The 19,757-nt window shown below is 40.8% G+C and overlaps 2 protein-coding genes across 2 annotated transcripts; both read right to left on the bottom strand.

Annotated features, from left to right (window-relative positions):
* Positions 1-202: 202 nt before the first annotated feature.
* Positions 203-4,822, bottom strand: myl6 (myosin, light chain 6, alkali, smooth muscle and non-muscle). Its single transcript, XM_040028804.1, has 6 exons — positions 4,638-4,822; positions 4,336-4,363; positions 3,272-3,415; positions 2,395-2,568; positions 2,155-2,232; positions 203-531 (listed from the first exon to the last, which is right to left on the bottom strand). Exons 1-6 carry the CDS (start codon positions 4,638-4,640, stop codon positions 503-505), a joined length of 456 nt encoding a protein of 151 aa, XP_039884738.1. The 5' UTR covers positions 4,641-4,822; the 3' UTR covers positions 203-502.
* Positions 4,823-6,261: 1,439 nt separating this feature from the next.
* Positions 6,262-11,122, bottom strand: tsfm (Ts translation elongation factor, mitochondrial). The gene is made up of 6 exons (XM_040028803.1): positions 10,977-11,122; positions 10,568-10,720; positions 10,337-10,465; positions 10,090-10,212; positions 8,678-8,759; positions 6,262-6,851 (listed from the first exon to the last, which is right to left on the bottom strand). Exons 1-6 carry the CDS (start codon positions 11,022-11,024, stop codon positions 6,460-6,462), a joined length of 927 nt encoding a protein of 308 aa, XP_039884737.1. The 5' UTR covers positions 11,025-11,122; the 3' UTR covers positions 6,262-6,459.
* Positions 11,123-19,757: the final 8,635 nt, after the last annotated feature.

Here is a 19,757-nt window from a genome sequence, read left to right as displayed (position 1 = left end):
GCTCTTTATTTGGATGTATCTAATTAGCTAATCAGACAATTATCTCCAACTGATTTTTATTTTTGCTCAATGTGTAAACCTAACATCACTAATTCATATAGCTCAGGACACGACACACAGAAATCATCTGATATCCACTTAAATGATTGAAATATTTTTCATCATGCTTGTAATGCGACTTTAACCAGACTCACAGGCCTGATGACACTTTGTAAAACAGCATTTTTATTTCAAACTTTCAGAAATCCCATTATTATTTCCATTCACAAGAAAACTGACAAGACAGATAAAGATGACAAAAGTTAAACAATCCGGGGGGATAATACTACTGATTGTGCCTGCAGGTGAATGTTTGGAAATTGAGGTGAAAGTGTCTCTTCACATTTGACAGAAAAGGCACAAAAATGTCACAGAAACAAAAAAGACTTATTGGGGAAGGGATGACATGGATAGAAGGGCAAGACAACAGAGAAAATAATGTGGAAGTGGTCCTCGGAAGTTCTCAACCGCTCAGCACCATCCGGACGAGCTCTGTGTGGAGAGTGATGGAGAAAAATCTGCATTTCAGAGTACAGACACAAAGTCAGGTATAAACCATTTCCTAACCAGCCATATCAGCAAATAGGATCAAAAGCCTGAATTTATTTAGAATAATTAGATTTATGAAAAAAGGCAAACACAGCTAGGGAAGAAAAAAAAAAAAAGTGTGGTAGAAATGTTTGAGTTCTGCAGATAAATTAAAATAAACAATTCGTGTCTGTTTGCAGCATTTTAGCTCATGTTTACACTTGGTTCACCCTGAAATCCTTTTCCCCCCCTCTCAAAATCGTTAGCGTTAAACATGGGAGCAGTCTTAAGGTGTGAATGAATGCTACATGCAGGCCACATTTAGGTGGGGCTGAGGAGCACCGCAGGAGAGAAAGGTTAAAGGTCAGAGAACACCATCAGTGCTCAATATCTACAGACTAACATCACAATTCATTAAAAAAAAAAAAAAAGGTTAATTCACTACCCTCTGTTCAACCAGATATTATATGATGGACAAAAGCGATGAGACAGGAGCCAGTGAGCATGAGGCAGTCGCACAGCTACGGTGGCTCTGAGAGGTCAAACACTGCAACTTAAGAAAACACCAGCAAACAGAAAAACACTGCAAAAGTGCACAAAACAAGACAGAACTGTGTCTGGGGAGACATTAACAATATGCAGAATATGCAATGTGTTTTATGATTCATATAACACCATTAGCTGTTTATTTCTAGCTTCTCACTTGTGCATCCCCTCTTCCCAATTCTGCTTGCTGGCATTTCAGTGTTGCAGTGTGTTTGACCTCTCAGGGCCTCCGTAGACAGAAAAACACTGTGTGCAGCGGCCCTACATTCATCCAATGCAGCCTTAAATCTATTCTAGGCAATACCCAACAAAGCTGCAACTGAGAACTCAAGTGTCCAACTCTGATGAAATGAATATCACACAGTTTTTAGCCCGACACAAGGCTGCACAAAGTCCCACTAAGATTATGTGACAATAAGCAGGTAAATATGTGTAGCTGGCACCACAGCACATCTAAACCAAACACTCTGTAAAACGATCTCCTGTGCTACGTGTGAGAAATTTACAAAAGCTACTGAAACTTGAACTTGACTTTGAGATTTGATTTCATCTAAGATTTTTAATTGATGAACCTATGGTATAATTTCAAAATTCTATGTCGCCTTATTATTAAGTTACCGAATTCACAAACTTGGGTGTCCACGCAAGGGGGGCAACTTTTATGTCCTTAAAAGCTGTCCCCCCATAATTGTGTTTTTGTGGACATTTTGTTGACTCCATTTATGCATAGGGGATTTTCACATACTTCACTGAAGAGGGATGTGTCACCCTAGTTCCTCCACTGGTCCATGCCGCCTGCCCGCCCAGCGGGGTAATGACAATACCCCATCAGCCTTTTACAGCTCAGGGGTAAAAATCAATGGCAGTAGTATTATTTTTCCTCATATAATCTGGTTCTTATTTGTTATTTGTCACTGAAGAAGACACTTGGATGAGTGACGAAACGTTTCTCCCACTGAAAACGCTACGGCCAGATGAACAGAATAAACTTTTGGAGATTCTTATTTGTTGTTAAGAAGGTTTTTATGCACAATGATCTACCTTCGTAGTTAATGCAGCCATTGGCGTCTTCATGTCCCGCTAAAAGAGTCTCCACCTCTTCTTCTGTCATCTTTTCACCTAGAAGATAAAGAAGAACATATTAGCACTGAAGCACAGAATTAAGAAATAGACATTTGAAAGAAGCAGAAAGCACAGCCTTTACACAGATAACTACTTGAACGCAGGCCAACTGTGATTTATAGATCGTGACTAATACTTCATGTATTCTGCAGGTCTTACCTAATGTGGTGAGGACATGACGCAGCTCAGCTCCCATCACTGTGCCATTTCCCTCCTTGTCAAAGACGCGCAGGCCTTCAACAATGTCGTCAAAGGAGCACTGGTCCTTGTTCTTAGCAATGGCCTGATACATGGGCAGGAACTGCTCAAAATCCAGCATCTTGGTGTTCATCTCTGCAGGGGGACAAACAACAGTGAGCCTTCAATGGTGAAGGTGAATAAGTGAATACGTTTGAGATCATGTGAGTTTTTGGGTTGAATTTAGTAGAATTTTGTGATGTTTTTCTGTGAGGCTTTTGTTTCTTGCCCATTCATGGTGATGATTCAGAGTTCAGTCACATGGCTGTGGGGGATGATATTTAAGGCTGACACAAAAACCTGTTCATCTGCATGCAGAGCTGGTAAATGTATGTTTTTCCTGCTGCCACTTTCTTTGGACCTGCTGTGGTGACCCTTTGGGCAAGGGAACAGCCAACAGTAGCATCAGATAAATAATGTTTTGTGCACATTGTTATAATGATCAAAACTCGTTTTGATTGCATGTGAGAAAATCTAGACATTTTCTCAAGATTTAGGGTTTCTCTAGTGATGTGAGGGACATTGGAGCCCATTTACCAAGTGTTAGATAGTCCAGAACATTTTGCACACAGCAGTAAATTTAGTCTGCAGATAAAAAACACGTTTTAGTTCAGGTGTGACTCTTACAAGTTACACTGACAAAGTAAGCCACTAAGCAGTGACTTATCACCTGTACTACTTTGCGGAGGTTATAACGAGACCTTGTAATTGTACACCTGACCACACTCTTAACCAAAACAAACTAATGCTGCAGTGATAGTCATCTGCTTTTGTTGTGAGCAGTGAATCAGATACTAGCCTTCCAGCTTGGGGTTTCCCAGGACTTTGAGTACTTCAGCATTGACCGGGTTCTGTCCCAGAGCTCTGATAACATCGCCACACTGGCTGTAGGTGATCTTCCCCTCGCCCGTCCGGTCAAACAAAAGGAAGGCCTCTTTAAACTCTAGTGAGAAGGAAAGCAAATGCAGAACTCCAGTTCAGCTGCAGAGCATGTTAGGTTCCCAAAAGTTCCAGACAGGCCTTCATGACACAGGTAATGACGTATGCACCAAAGCTTTACTGATACTTTACTGTGGGAAGGAAAACATGATTTTTCATACGTTGTTTTGACAGTAAACACTAGCAGCTTCTGTGCATTTCATTTCAAAAAAGCAAGAGGTTAGCAAGTGGGCCAATAAAATTCTCACGTCTGTAAATACTTGTTCGCAATCAATGGTGCTTTTACACTAAAAATAATACACAGCATTTCATTACTATAAAATGCACAATGTAGTTTTTTTCCACTGGAATCAAAAACTGACACGCTTCACATAAACCAAGTCCTCTCCTCACTGTCAGTGGGTGAGTGTGCGGCACAAAATTACAAAAGCATGAAAAGCATTTCTGTTCTGTTAAAAAAAAACAAAAAAAACACTACAAAGCAAACGTACCATAGCAAACAATGTAAACTGTGTTTCAGTGCCGTTTGACACACCTACACCACAAAAATGTGAGTCGTTATTGTGTCTGCTAGCATATCACACATTTAAAAAGCTCAAGCATGCAAACAAATCAACATGTTTCACCCAAGTCCTGTTTTGCAGGTTAGCACTAGTGATGAACTCAGAGTTAAACGCTTGTCCAGTTTGAGTCGTGAGGCGCCTTCAGGTTTCCCGCACAGTGAATGCCATTCAGTGAGGTGAGTTAAATTTAGCTCACTTTCACATTGCAGTTCTCATTTACCTGCAGCGATCCTACTCAAGTACAGGGCCAGAAGTCAGAGCTTTCTTCTTTTCTTTTTTTCTAAATATGTACTGGTTACATTAACCCGATGAATGTTATGGATAATAAACCCCTTTAACACATTTTCATAATGAGACTCACCCATGATCTGGTCCTCCGTTAGGTCGGACTGGTTGAGGCACAGTTCAGAGAGAGGGGAGAAACAGTTAGATGAGACAAAACGACAGAGACTTCAGTGAGATTTACAGATGACTTAATCCCGCAATGGCATCAATTACAGGCAAGAAACGGCTCGGAGCTAAAGGCTCGAGTGAGTGAAGCAGGCTAGCAGATTCGCATTTAGCGTTACCTGGGCTGGATTATGAGATGGTAAAATCATTTTCCATAAATACAGCAAAATGCCGATATTTCCATAAAATTTTCTGCGGGAATCTTTGACTTACCATGTTTGTTTTTTTTAGAGGGTTTAGATGACAGATGGCTCAAGCTGCTGGACCTCCTCTGAGCTCCGAGGACTCAAACGGCTCCTGCGTGGTACATCCCCGGTGATGTCACCGTTGCTTTGGCAGCAACAGCCAATCACATGCCTCCATTTCACAGCTGCATTTCTCGCATAGTTGCAGGGTTGCAGCTCGTTTGTGGTGCAGCGCGGTGCTGCAGAGCCATAACCTGCACGCATGCTACACACCCCCTTCCGGTTTTCTGAAAAAATAAGATGCGACACATTAACACACAAATGTAAAGCACAGCTACTGCATGAACGCTGTAATATCGAATATTTTTAACGGGGAATTCCCATCGTTGAGTCCTGCTATAGCCACACATTAATGGTATAAAGCTGTGACAGATGACGCTGTTCTTTAGACTTAACCTAACACCGCCTGCTTTTTAATCCCGGGCTCAGTGAAGAGCCAATAATCAGGCAGCTTGACAGCTTTGTGCCTACATTGCATCTGCTTACCCTGACAATAGGTTATCAAATGGGTGAAATTCCTCAGTTCTATTTTTATTGAAGCAACAGCACTTAACGAATGTATAGCTTTCTCTATTAACAAGAACCTCTGTAAACGTTTCTGTAAATTAATAAAAACTTTATATTTTGAACTGCCAGAGCTTTTCCCCCCCAGTTTTGCAAATTCATCATGCAGTTTCACTGGTGCAACCCACTTAAGATCATTGTGGGCTGCATGTGGACCACAATAAAATGACTTTGACATGATTTATAGGGTGATCTAGGCTTGTTTTTGATTAGGCATTTGATATACTGTGTGCACAGAGCACTTCTTCACTGAAGCATTTCATTAAATTTGTTTATTTTTTTATTTTCTTCAGTCTGTTTGGCCCCATCATCTGATACTCTCTCTTCTCTCAATCCCCAACCAGTCGCAGTTGGCTGCCCTCCCTCAGCCTGGTTCTGCTTGAGGTGTTTATTCCTGTCAAAAGTGAGTTCTTCCTTCCAACCGTCTTCACGTGCTTGCTCGTAAGGGGGTTGTTTGTTAGGGTTTTCTCCACAATACTGTACTGGCTTTAACTTGCAGTATAAAGCACCTTGAGATGACTGTTGTTTTGATTTGGTACTATATAAATTAACCTAAATTTAGTGATTCAGCCATCTGGGAGGGGCTCAGAGTAGAGCCACTGCCCCTGCACATTGAAAGGAGCCATTTGAGGTGGTTCGAGCATGTCACAAGGATGGCTGCTGGGTAAGGTGTTCCAGGCATGTCCCATCAGGAGGAGGCCCTGGGGCAGACCCAGGACACGCTGGAGATAATATCTCTTGGCTGGTCTGGGAATGCCATGGTGTTCCCCAGGACAAGCTGGAGGAGGTGGCAGCTTGGGAGAGAGAGGTCTGGGCTTCTCTGCTTAGGCTGCTGCCCCCGCGACCTGGCCCCAGATAAGCGGAAGAAGATGGATGGATGGTAAGTTCAGTTAGGTTACAAAGCAAGAGGCTCGTCATATATAAAGAAAGAAAATAATTACCACTAAACCTTTTCATTAAAAAAAAAAAAAAAAAGTATATTTATGTGTTAAAATACAGAATAGTGTATAAAATGAAATACTAAGACAGGTTTTTCAGGAAAAAGATTTTATTGTTGGATTGGTCATTTCATTAGGTACCAGTGTTTGCGGGCGCACACTCTTTCAAATTCATGATGCTGTGTGACTGTGATGCCTCAGTCTTACAGAGTACACAAAAACCTGAATTATATTCACACATGAAATGAAGACATGTCAAATTCAGCTGGATGAACAATTTCCCTCTCTTCATTCTGCGTCTTCAGTCGTCTCGCCGCATTGAAATCGGACAAAGTCTAGCACTCGAGCCTGCTGACCTCTGAGGAACTGTGCCACAGTCCTGCTGGGGTCTGCCAGGAAGGTCTGAGGCAGCAGGCGTGTCTCACTTTCGCCACAGGGCAGGTCATCCATGTTACCCAGAGACAAAGGCGACTCTCCCACTATATGCTGTCCCAGTTTACGACCTAGCATTTCCTGCTCTCCTTCCTTTCCACCCTGAAATACGACCAGGGCTCCGTAACGGCCCATGGCTACCTCTGTCTGGGTGCTGATGCCGCCGTGTATATATGAACCAATTTTCCACTCAGCAGGGATGCCCACCGTCACTGCCCGCTTCAAAGACATGTTCTCACCAAGGCGACCTGAGGAGCAAGAGGCACCGATATAAAACCAAAGCCTGCTGCAACAGACTGTTCATTTTCATGCTATTAAGCAACAATTCAAAAACTTGACAATTTCAAATTTTGTTCCGATTATATTTCTATTTATTTACATTTTTTGTTTCAAACCAAAACAGCGTGCACTCCTTGCTGACAATCTGACAGCATCTAAACATGTCAGCTTTACACTTGAATGAACAACCTAGCCTAGCAACTTTTCTGTAAAACTTTAACTGCCTAATAACATCCAGCCTACTGCATCAGTTTAACAGCCAAAGTCTGAATGTATAGAGTTACAATATTTCATACACTGCTCAAAAAGTTAAAGGAACACTTTTTAATCAAAGTATATTATTGATCTGGTCAGTCAAGAGCAGAGGGGGTTGTTAATCAGTTTCAGCTGCTTGGTGTTCATTAAATTAACATGGTCATATGAGGCAATATCTGGACCCTAGGAGGTTACACAGGTAGTTTAGCTCCTTTATGATGGTACACTCGTATGTGTCATTGCCAGAAGGACCGCCGCGTGGCAGCACAGCCTCAAGAGCATGGAGGAGATTCCAGGAGACAAGCAGTTACTCTGGGAGAGTTGGCTAGGGCCGCAGAAGGTCCTTTAACCCATCAGCAGGACGGTTCTCCACTCCTTTGTGCAAGAAGAAACTTGAGCACTGCCAGAGCTACAAAATGACCTCCAGCGGGCCACTGATGTAAATGTTAATGTGTCTGAGCAATCAGAGACAGACTTCATGAGGGTGGCCTGAGAACCCAACGTTCCCTAGCTGGCTCTATGCTCACTGCCCAGTACTGTGGAGCTCAACTGTCATTAGCCAAACAATACCAGAATTGGCAGGTCCACCACTGGCACCTTGTACTTTTCAAAGATTAGAAACTGTTCCCCCTGAGCACAGACTTGTGTGATGGATGCAAAGGGGTCTGTTGAAGCCATGGAGAACATTATGCTGGCTGCAACATTGTTCAGCATGATTGGTTTGGTGGTGGGTCAGTGATGGTATACAAAGGCTAGAGAATGCCACCCTGACTCCCATTAGCTATCCTTGAAATCCTTGGACCCATTGTCAGACCCTACACTGGAGCAGTGGATCCTGGGTTCATCCTAGCGCATGAAAATGGCCGGTGCCATGTTGCAAGAGTTAGCAGACAGTTCCTGAAGGATGAAAGATTTGATACAGTTGACCGTCCCCCACACTCGCCTGATCTAAATTCGATAGAACACATCTAGGACATTATGTTTCGGTCCATCCAACCTCACCAGTCTGCACCTCAGACTGTCCAGGTGCTCAGTGATGCTGTGGTCCAGATCTGGGAGGAGATCCCCCAGGACTCCTAATTAGGAGCATGCCCCCACGTTATCAGGCATGCAATACAAGAACATGGGAGCCATTCAAACTAGTGAGTACCAGTTTGAGTTGCTGCAATAAAATTTTGGTAAGACAGACTAGCCTGCCACATAATGTTTTCACTTCGATTTCAAGGGCACCTTTAAATTCAGCCCTCTGCAGGCTGCTAATTTTCCTTTCCATCAAAGAATTTGGCATCCTTATAGATACATAGATATCCAACATGATCCCCCCCCCCATTCAGATCTGATGTGTTTTTAACATATTTTTTGAGCAGTTTACTTTAAGTGTGTACCACATTTCTCTCCATCTTATATTTCTATTAAGCTGTGAGCATAAAAGTGAAATGCCTGAATAACAGAAAACCATAATTTTAACACTGCAGTGTTATATGGCCCATGTGTGAAAAGTGCTTTACAATGAGCAGTGTCCCTTAGGCAAAGTACTGACCTATAGTGAGAGCCACCTGATCAGCTAGTGAAGTTCCTTCACCCACGCTGAGTTTGCTTAAGTCATCGCTTGACAGGACACTCTGGAAAGAAAAGCCAGTTTGTTAGTGTAAGGACTTCTAAACAAGGCTAATGTGTAGTTTTGCGTTTCTTCAGGAGTGTCTAAGTGACTAGAGCAGTGATTCCCAAAGTGTGGGCGGGGGCCCCCTGATGGGCTATGAAGGTTCTGCAGGTGGGCCGCAGTAATGACAGAAATTCAGTTTGAAATTACTCACAAGTATGTACAGTTACCCATTTATATAAAATGTATTTATACAAAAAGGGAATTTAAACTGGTAATGGGATGTGGTTACTTTACAATATTACTCATTACTCTGACTTAAATTTACTGCTAATTTACTGCTCTTGTACTAAAGTTGGTGTCCCAGTGGCAGGTGGGTCATCCATTAGCCTAATACTTTGCATATAACTGGGTAGCATAAAAAATGTATAGCCAAAGGCCTGTGAGGTTGATTTTCTTTTTTTTTTCTTCTTTTTTTAAATTCAATTGTTCTTAAAGGAAATACAACATTTTAGCTCATATTCTGATTAGATTGAAGATTTAAGGTTGGACCACAGAAAAAGTATGCAACACTGAAGTAGTAAAAAACAAAAAGAACAACAAAAAACCAAAACACTGAAGTAGTAATGCACTTTTAACCTACCAAACCCAATGAATGACTGATAACACTGTTAAAGCATGCACTGCCATAATTTCTGTAATCTGTGTGTTTCATTTCACCTTTGGTGGGACATATGGTTATGCAGCTTCAGGTTGACCTGGTCAAGAGGAAACAGAACTATCTAATAAAGGAGATGGGTAACATCATCATCGTTTCCCAGGTTCCCAGAAGCATTCTTGAAGGAAGCTGCAATATATTCTCATCTGGCACGCGTCATAAGTGTTACTCTGTCAGCACTGACACATTAAAAACTCTGGTATATCAAAAAGTTGTTGCACAAATCAGTTTTAAGAGTTCAAGTACTTGTGTGGCATAACAGGATGTTCAAAACACCAGTTTCAATTTAAATGAACAACTAGCAGTGTTTGGTCATGGCTGTACACAGCTCATGTTTGCCTGAAGCTGCAGGACCAATTGCGATGCTCGTCCCTGTAGGTGCCCCATTGGTTGGTGTGCATGTTGATGTACCTTGTTGCTGATGTACTGCTGTGCATTCTTTCTGGTTCATACCTACTCTATTATGTTTTGTCTGAAGGCCACATGCTAAATCATGTTTTAGTTTAGACTTCCATGCACCTTAGAGGTAGGTGAAGTTGTGACACAATAACCTGATCTGTTTACATTAACATTTATGAAATTAAAATAAAATAAACATTTATTTCTACTCCCAGGCCTCAGCATGCATCCTTACCTTTACATATCCTGACTGACTTTGAGTTTTATTTCTGAGGTGGGCCAAGGTGGCAAATGTCACATCCTTAACCAGCTGCTGGAACTTCTCATTGCGTGCCACAAAGTCTGTCTCACAGTTCACCTGCATCAAAAACAAACAAACAAACAGAGAGACAAAAGACCAAGTTGTTGAGAAAAAGAAAAAAAAAAGGAAGGAGAAGAACTAGGAGGAGATGGCTAATGAATCCCTGCACCAGTGGGCTTACCTCAACCATTACCGCAGCTTTGTCCCCCACTAACACGCCGATCAGGCCCTCTTTGGCTTTGCGACCTTCGAGCTTGTTTGCTTTGCTCCAGCCCTCCTTCTGGGCCTGCTCATGCAGCCATGTCTCTGCCTGAACATTTGCCAAATTACATTGAAAACAGTCCCACAGCTCATTAGTGTCAAAGACATAACAACGCCGAACAGCACCTGACAGATTACGAGAGGCCCTCACCTGTGCTACGTCATTATCAAACTTCTCCAGGGCTTTCTTACAGTTAATAAAAGTGTAGCCGGTGCTTTTCCGAAGTTTCATGAGGAGGGCTTTCTCTGCTGCCAGCAGCTGACATCCCGTGTGTAAAGACTGCACATGCTGGCCAACACTGACCTGAGAGACACAGAGGAGCACACACCACAACTTCAACAAAGCAGCCACATTTATGTATTTGAGGACCCATCCGATGCCATTGGTCACAGTAAATACCAATTTATAGTAAATTTTGCTTCTGCTGTGATATCAAGTGGCTACGAAATGCGAATGAATTAGCAAAGTTAAGTCACTGAAGATGTCCCACAAACGCAGGAGGCTAACTCAGCGAGACAAACAACACGAGTTTAAAGTTAAACGTCAATCATGCCCTTACCTTTGCGACATCTCTTGTTAATGTTCTGAACAAAAAGGTTAAGGACATCTTCGCATCCAGCAGAAGTGAGCAACCTTATGAAAGCTCAGAATGTCATTGACGTCCACGCTGTGGAAGGAAGCCGTCCAGGGACAAAAGTGTTTAAGTGATTTGCTTATTGCACTTCTGCGCCACCTAGAGTACTGGAGGACAGCCCAAGGTTTTGCGGAGCCTTGGGCAGATTTTGGGGCCACCGTCCCCAGCTAGTCCTACTATTAACTACATATTGTCCATGCTTAATTGTTTATGCATTATACATATTAGCATGTATATGTATTATATATTAGTATGGTGAAAAGAGTTAAAATAAACCAGCGGGTTCAATATTTTTATTGTTTCTGAAATGTGCAAACAGAGCAAAAGAGTCCCATAGAATGTAACACAGGCCTAAATGTTCTTTTTCACATAGTAATGTAAATGTAAAGACAGACAACTTTTACTAAATGAATTAGAAACTAACTGACTAGAGAGCTAATAGTCGGTTATCAACCATGATATCTGTGGTTTCCAGTCAGCATCACCTAAACTTTCCACACCTATACTGAAATCAAGACTCAGTTGATGCTTCTGTTTAACCAACAACATTATTAGTTAATGTTAAAGATTAATAACTCATATATTGCTTTGTTGTATGTTGCATGTATGCTGCTGTGACACCTCAGTTTGTTTTATTTTGAGAGGGATGAATCCTTTTTTGAGCTTGATGTGATCTAACACTTACAGTTTGCATGAACGTGACCCCAGCTCTGACTGTGAAAATGATAAAACTTTAAAGATTAAGGTTTAAGTCTGTTAACATCTTTATCAAACTATTTCACTTCATTTTGTATACACACAATAAGAGAGCTAGTTCTCTTAATAGTTTTCAGTCATGTGACTGACTCGCTACACTGGCAGGTACAACATCATAGGAAAAACAAAGATATGAAGAGAAATTATAAATTTTGGGGACTTGTGATCTCTTTTCTGACCTGGCAGCTTTATTTAAAACTCCTGAAAGCGGCGATGTGTCTCCCAGAGTTTCAATTTGGTGACATCTAGTGGTATTTTGTAGAGAATCGCTCACCTTACACTGCTGCCAGGATAAAAGTTTTTAAAGTGCGAACAGCTACGTATGTTTTTGATCCTGATGGGTAAATAATGGGTAAATAATGCTGCCCTGTGGGAGGTAAGAAACAAGAAATTTTTCATGGTTAAAACAAAATTAAGTGCTACAGGTTACGTTTTGTTGACTGAGACATTTAAAGTGTAGGACCAGAAACGTTCTGGTAGTTTTAGTTCGTCACATTAATGCCGTGTGTAGGAATGTTTAGCTTATTTTAGAGTTTAGAAATGTGTTAACATAGAATGTAGAATTATTTTAGAGACACTGGCACTGCCCTCAATGTATTAAAGGCCTGACTGTGTCATGAACTTAGGAGTAAATTGTAGGAGACCCCTCCCCCAGTTGAACTGTGAAAGGTTTCAACATTTGTAACTGGATAACTGTGGTCTGGAAGGGAGATGGGTTTTATGACCTCTAGGGAGTTACCTACACCCACAGTGTTTTAACTGTCACGCACACACATCCACACGCACACTCACTCATGTGCACTCACACATACACACAGGTATGCGTACACAGTCACACACGAGCACTCACATAGACACAGACACAGAGTTTGCAGCACACTGTGGGGGGGTTTTATGATGGGGTCGCCTCTATAAAACTGGCTGTAACTAACAAAGGGGTGAAGATTTTGCAGAGGGACACACCGGCCTCGTCTTCCCTTCTAGAAGTGCATGCTTAAATGAAGATGAATAAAGATGAATAAAGGTTTTGTGAAATAACTACTGAGTTCCGGTGCCGTCTCTGGATGCCTCGACGAATAAAAGAACCGGGGTGAAACTGATTTCGCAACACGTGCCATATCAATTAAGTTAACTGAGTATTTTTCCAATGTCAGCTAAATCATTCCTACAGTTTAAATGAGCCGCCACTGACAGGCGTGGTTGCTGTTGAGAGGCAGGGATTGGTGGGATTTGAACCTGTAAGGTGGGGTTAGGAGAGATGTGCTTACATGTTGGTGTCATACTCTACGCTGTTCTAGCAGCTCTAACATTGATTAATGCATTTGATAGCGTTTAGGCCAAGTTAAACTGAAAGAGATTAAAAGAATGGCTGCACAGTGAAAGGACGGGCAGGCATGTCCCAGTAGCTGTCACATCACGTGAAAACTATCGATTGATCGATACTGGTCTGTCAACAGAACACAAAGCAAACATGAAGTGCTCCCTATGTCACTACCTGATGACGTGCTTGCCTGTGTCAGTCACAGCTGCTTCCTGCACTGCACAACTTGAAATTTCCCAAATGTGCTTGACTGCAGTGATAAACTACGGATAACAGACCATCGAAGCAAAATTCAAATGTCTGGCACAGCAGACGGTAAACAATTTGTCTCTAGAAGTAGATCATGATCGAGTTTGTTCGGACACAGTAAACGTATTAAACCACCTGAAAACACACAACATCCTGCAATCTAATGAATGCATGAAGGGCAAGAGCAACAATGCAGTGACTGCTAATGTGAATCGTCTCTGAACTTAGATGTCCATAAAAGGTACTGTTACTTCAGTGCAAAGCAAAAGCCTCAAATATAATAACAACACTGTTATCTCAAATAGCATGGCACTCAAAATTAGAGATGTACATATAGGCCCTTGCGGGTGGGTACTTTGTTTCTCTCCCCCTTAAGTTCAATAGGTATAACGAAATTGTATTAAATAAATAAAGTTTTTGGAAATTTGAATTTCAATCACAGCTCACACCCTGTATTTTCAAAGCTCTATAAATGCAAACACATCATTTTGGAGTTGATGCAGCAGTGTTATAAATCTAATCATTGTACGTAGTATCACTAGGAAGAATCAGTGGATGACAAAACACGACATACAGTGTGTTGAAACTTTTGAAAAGTATATTTATTTTTGCCATTGAAATGGGTAGAAAGTATACTTCTAGCAGTGCCAACATTAAATGTGCCTCAGACCATTTAGGAGCTGTAGGTATCAAAATAGTGCAAAAATGCAGTGCAAAAATGCAGTGCAAAAATGGTCCAACATAAACACAGTGAGGTTTGTCCATTCTTTGTAAACTTAACTGAAAACAGCTGAACTGCACCAACTGGAGACATCATGTTCAGTAATGATAGGCAAACTTTAAAGTATTTTGAGCCTCACAAAGAAACCTAAAATAAATAATAAGTATTTTCAGCCTCATAAATAGTCGATATTTAACCAAAATAATATTTCCTCCAGTCAGGCCATGTAGATAAATAAAATATGATGGTAGATTAAGTGCTTCAGTGGTCTAAGCCTACGTCACAGCGTCACGTGCGCTTTTTACGTCCAACACGGAAACTGCAGTCGTGGTGCTTTCGTTTGTACTCGGAACTCGGAAATTCTGCCTTGCGAGTAGGAAGATGTAGGTAACCCCAGACTGCAGATGAGCTGCATATGTGTTTATTGGTAATTTGTTTTTGTAGAGGGCTAGCAAAACAACCGTTTTCGAGGGCGTTGCCATATTGGAATCCCCTAACCAGAACGCCGTTTACTCGGGTGTGACATCACTCCCAGGTCCGTGTTCTGATTTCCGAGGTAAGTCGAACGCAACACACGAAGTAACCAATAACGACCCTATCTAAATCCCAGTAATGATAAACGTATTCCTGATTTTGGCATAACTAGTTACTGTGCTTGTTGCCACAATAATAAGTGGCTGTTTGTTGATCCTCCAGGCTGGAGGATCAACATTTTACAACATCAGGCTGACACTGATCCTCATCTGCAACGTTGAGGTGCACATAAGTAGGCTCATAATGAGAGAACTGCTGATTTAAACTGCAAATTAGCTGAGTAAACACGTGCAACAGAAAATACAGCAGATACGCATTGTCATTCAGGAGAAATGATCAGAGTGAAGAATGTGGGGTCAAGCTTTCGGCCCTCCTTCTCATTGTGAAGGCAAAATGTAAAGGAGTCTTTTTTTCCCCCTCCTTTACCTTCCAACAGTAACAGAGTTTTATCTGCAGCAGCACGAAGGATGCAGGATGAACAGAAGAGGGCACCGATGCAACACTAAACTGGATGCAGTGAAGGAAACAGGTGGCTCTTTATACACTGATACAGAAGTCTTTGTGGTTTATGTCATCCAGTGAGGGAGTTTAGAAGGAAAGCTCAGGAGCAGCGGTTTCCAATTTGTGAGTCCCAACAGCTCTGAGGAATAGCTAATCCTCAGGCATTAAAAAGTCCTATCTCAGAAGTGAAAAAAGATTGAACTTGAAGGGAGTCAGAAAGCCATGGCTTGATTTTAAGGAGTCATAAGGGTTTGATTTGGAAACATAAATTGGCACTAACTGCGGCTGTACACCATATATCCCAACCATGACTGCGGTGATCCCACACTAACCTGATAAGATAAGCATTTTCTGCATACCTTATAAAAAAGTAGCCTTTACTTCCTTTTAATATTATACACCATCAGCCAATTGATGTGAGTTTTTAAAATGCACACGTAGTACATGGTTTATTAGTATTCACTGTGACACACAAAAGGAAAATTATCCTAATTTTTTATGAATATTTGAAGCAAGAAAAGCAAAAAACATCAAAGCTTACAGGAGGATGGGAAAAGGCAAAACTTAATCCACTCTTTTGCTCAACCTGTGGTGAGCTGCAAACATAAAGCTGCTCCTTCCATGCTACAGAAATAGCCTGTCCTTCCAAACATGTCCTTTGCAAAAATATTTTCAATCTCTGTTTCCGGAGGTGCCCGCCCTTTGCAAAAGTGCCCAGCTTCTGTCCTCACAAAGACAGAAGCACATGAATACACAAATTCACAAAAGGTCAGAGCACGCACACTCTCGCAGAGATGCCCTCACTCTGCCATTTCAATCATCCCAGTGTAATAAAACTGTCCACACACACACACACACACACACACACACACACACACACACACACACACACACACACACACACACACACACACACACACCTCTTTTCCGTTGTCCTCCACCATGAAGAGCAGGTTGGTGCTATCGGTCACGGAAGGTGAAGCGGTCATTTAGCAAGTTGGAGCCGTCGTGGTTGTAGCTGATGCGGTTCTGGTAGATGTCATCCATGGTGAAGCTGCTGATCTGTCGGTAGTGTTGGCTGTTGATGGTGCGGTCGATGGTGTCGTGTCGAGGAGCCTGGATGACGCTGAAGACGATGGATTCCGCTTGGAGGAAGGTCGTGTAATAGGAGGGAAAATGCAGGGAAAGGAAGGACGACTCAATGATATCGCCTGCAATGTCTCCCTAGGATGAAGCTACATAAAGAAGCAGTGTTGGTTCTGCACAACCAACAAACCAGCAAAATAGTGAGAACTCAAATTCAGGAATCAGCTTCAAAATATCTATAGTGGTGAACCTTAACATTACTTTTGAGTTTTATTCTCTAAAATTGTACAATAGGCTGTAGAAAATAAATCTTCAAGTTTTTACTGAGAATTACAGATTTATTGGATTAACAGTGTTGGATTATCCTTTCAGCTGGCTGCTTAGTTTAGCCAATTTAGGTAATGATCTCAAAATAAACATTCAGAGGCCCAGCTCTTTTCTAAACTGGTAACTTTGGAATGATTCCAAACATGATGCCAATTACTTCACAAATCATACCAAGCTTCAAAGATATCTGTTTCTATTGTGCAGCTCATAACGAGAATCAGATGCTTAAAGAAGGAAAAAGGCAAATAAGCTAATTTAAATTACTTCATACAAATTATTAACACTACAATATATGCAGCAGAGGATGGAGAGCAACATTTCATTTAGTTTCGCATTAATTAAAGAAGTATGAGTGTGCTTGCTGAAGAAATCAGTTCTCTAATGCTATATTTTGACCTCAGTTACACATTTGAAAAGTTTTTTGTTTTGTTTTACTTTAAGACCTTCTGAAGTGCTCAAAGCATGTCTGTTGTAGTTCCCGCCACAGAAGGTGACACCTGATTCTTGTCATGATGTCACGCACATACTGTAATTAAAGCTGTGAAAGATTTGCAGAAAACGTATGTAGCCTGTGTGTTACCTCTGTGTCTGCATCAGTGGCTTTCAGCTCAAACTCAGTGATGGTCTTTCTCACACCCTCCTCATTAGTTTGAATTAGCAAGGCAGATTTATGCATGAGGTGACCGGGACGAGAAGCTGCCACTTTTTTGCTGTTATAAAAGCTGTACCCATACGGAAAAGAAATAGTAAAAACTTATATGTGATTACTCATGAAAGGGCCACTTTCATGAGTAAATCATATAAGGCTTACATGATTTACTCATGAAAGTGGCCACTTTCGCATTACTTTCATACATTGTTTTAGTAAGTATCCAAAACATACAAGTTTCATTATATAATTTTTCAAGGGATCTTATATCTGTTTTCACACTTATATGCTTTTCATACAAGTTTCACACAAGACAGATACAAACTTTATAAGATTTATATATATCTTTTCCATATGGGTAGAGTTTGTTAGATTTCACATTTCTTTCATATCTTTCAATTTAGTGACATCATTAAGAATTTTTTTAAAATTAAGCTAAGTATTTAAGTGATCAGAAAACTTTTCTTTCTTAATTCCTGTCAACAGCTTGTTTTCTGCACCATTTAAGGTTGTTCGCTGCACTTGAGATTAAAGGTCCCTCTTTGGACCCACAAGGACTGTTGACTTATTTCTTGGCCAAAATGGGAACAAAGTTATTTTAAAAACCCAATTAGTCTTTAGGAAGAGCAAATAATATTTCAGACCTTCTGTTGTAATCAGCAGATATCTGCATCAAGACCTCCTTCATGAATAAATTTTAAAATGTGTTAAGCTACCAGGTATTGTTAAAATCTTCTGCCATTCACCTCATTTGTCCCATCGGACACGGTGATGGAGAACTGGGATACTTAATGGATATACATCTGTCCAATTAAGAAGCAGAAACCACTGTGAGTCTATTTCAACCTCGTTAGTTTAATATTAAAGCAACAGCAGGTACAAAACTACAAAACTCTGAAACAGGGAATGGCTTGGCAGACCGTTGCTCTCTTCTGATCCCTCCTGACGGATTTTTGTCTACCTTTGATTTTCTTTGTGTCCATTCTACCAATTCCGGTGGTCACGGGCAAATGCCAGTTCAACAAAGTGAGTAATTTAAGAGATGAATTCTTCTGCGTCTGTTTCCGTTAAACGTGTGATGTCTTATGCTTCATATTTTGTTGTGACATGTGTTTGTAAGCCACCATGGCATTTTCTGGCCACACACTGAGTTTGTTTCCTGAATTTGGCTCTTATCAAATTTACAAGGGGATAAAACTAAACTGAGACTAAAGTTCAACTGGAATAACAGTGCTTCTCTTTACTCTGTGTTGCCTCCGAAGTATAAAACCCAGTTTGTTTGCAACAGTCCAGCATTACTCAGTGTGAAACTAAAGGTGACTGTCTTAAAAACAAGAACCAGATTTTTCTTTTTGCTTCCCAGGAGTTCTGTTATCCTCGCTTATTTTGGATGCAAAGACCTGATGCAGCCGTTTGTAAGACAACACATTTATGGTTATTCCTGACATACAAAGTGTGCAACAGACACTTTACATAGTTATCTATGATGTGCATTAATGAGGAAAAGGACAAAACTTCTTCTGAATTTAGACTTTCATTGATTTCCAGCTGTGATATTTCATTTCCCAACATTTTCACATAGAACAGTTTAACAAACCCATAATACTATCATATAAATTGAAATATTGAATAAAACAAGGAGCCAAGCAGAAAAACAAACAAACAAAAAATGGTTTTACATCCTGATTTGTATCAGCTACCAGTTAACCTATGTTAGTTCCTTTCAGATTAATCAAAGTTTCTTTTAGTTGTTGTTCTAACTCTCTGATCAATACAATCGATAGAACTCCACTCAGTTCTATCGATTTAATTTAACCTGATTCAGTCCACCCAATGCTTTCACTCACTGTATGCGCAAAATGTCTGGATATGATAGCCAGTAACACTTCAACAAGTTACCAATACAACTCAAACAAAATGAATTTGTGCTGAAAGGTGCTATATAAATAAAATTGTACTTTTACCTTTTACTTACTTTCTATACTCACTTTGTATGTTATTGCAATAACAGTTATTTATTTATTTATTTATTACAAAAGTAACAGGGAGGAAAAATGCAAAATACTCCAAATAACTCTTGAGGAAACACTGCTCAAAAATAAAGAGTTGCTTCACGAGAAAGACCAACAGAGAATACAACAGGAAGAAATGGATTGGAAGCTGAGGAACATCGAGAAACACAACAAAGGCTTGCAAGTAATTCTTGGTGAAGCTCTGGAGAGAAATAAAGAGATCCTCCAAGACAAGAAACAGCAGCCTGTAGAGCAGAGAAACCTGCAGAGCAAACTCCAATCCATGGAGGAAAAATACAAAGCTCTGCAGGTGAAGCATGACAAAACTCTGCACAAAAATCAACAGTTGCTTCAAGACAAGAAGCAACTGGAAACGAAACAGAAAGCAATGGACTCCAAGCTTGAAGAGATGGAGGAAAAACACAGAGGGCTCCAAATCAGGCTTGATAAAAAAAAGTGCATGGAAATAAAGAGTTGCTTCAAGAAAAAGACCAACAGAAAATACAACAGGAAGAAGAAAAACTTATTCTCCAGAGGAAAAATCAAGAAC

Source organism: Simochromis diagramma, unplaced genomic scaffold (assembly GCF_900408965.1).
Source record: "Simochromis diagramma unplaced genomic scaffold, fSimDia1.1 OVJJ01000483.1, whole genome shotgun sequence".
NCBI classification, from domain to species: Eukaryota; Metazoa; Chordata; class Actinopteri; order Cichliformes; family Cichlidae; genus Simochromis; species Simochromis diagramma.
Note: the sequence above shows the minus strand (reverse complement) of the source record. Positions and strands in the feature narration are given on the sequence as shown.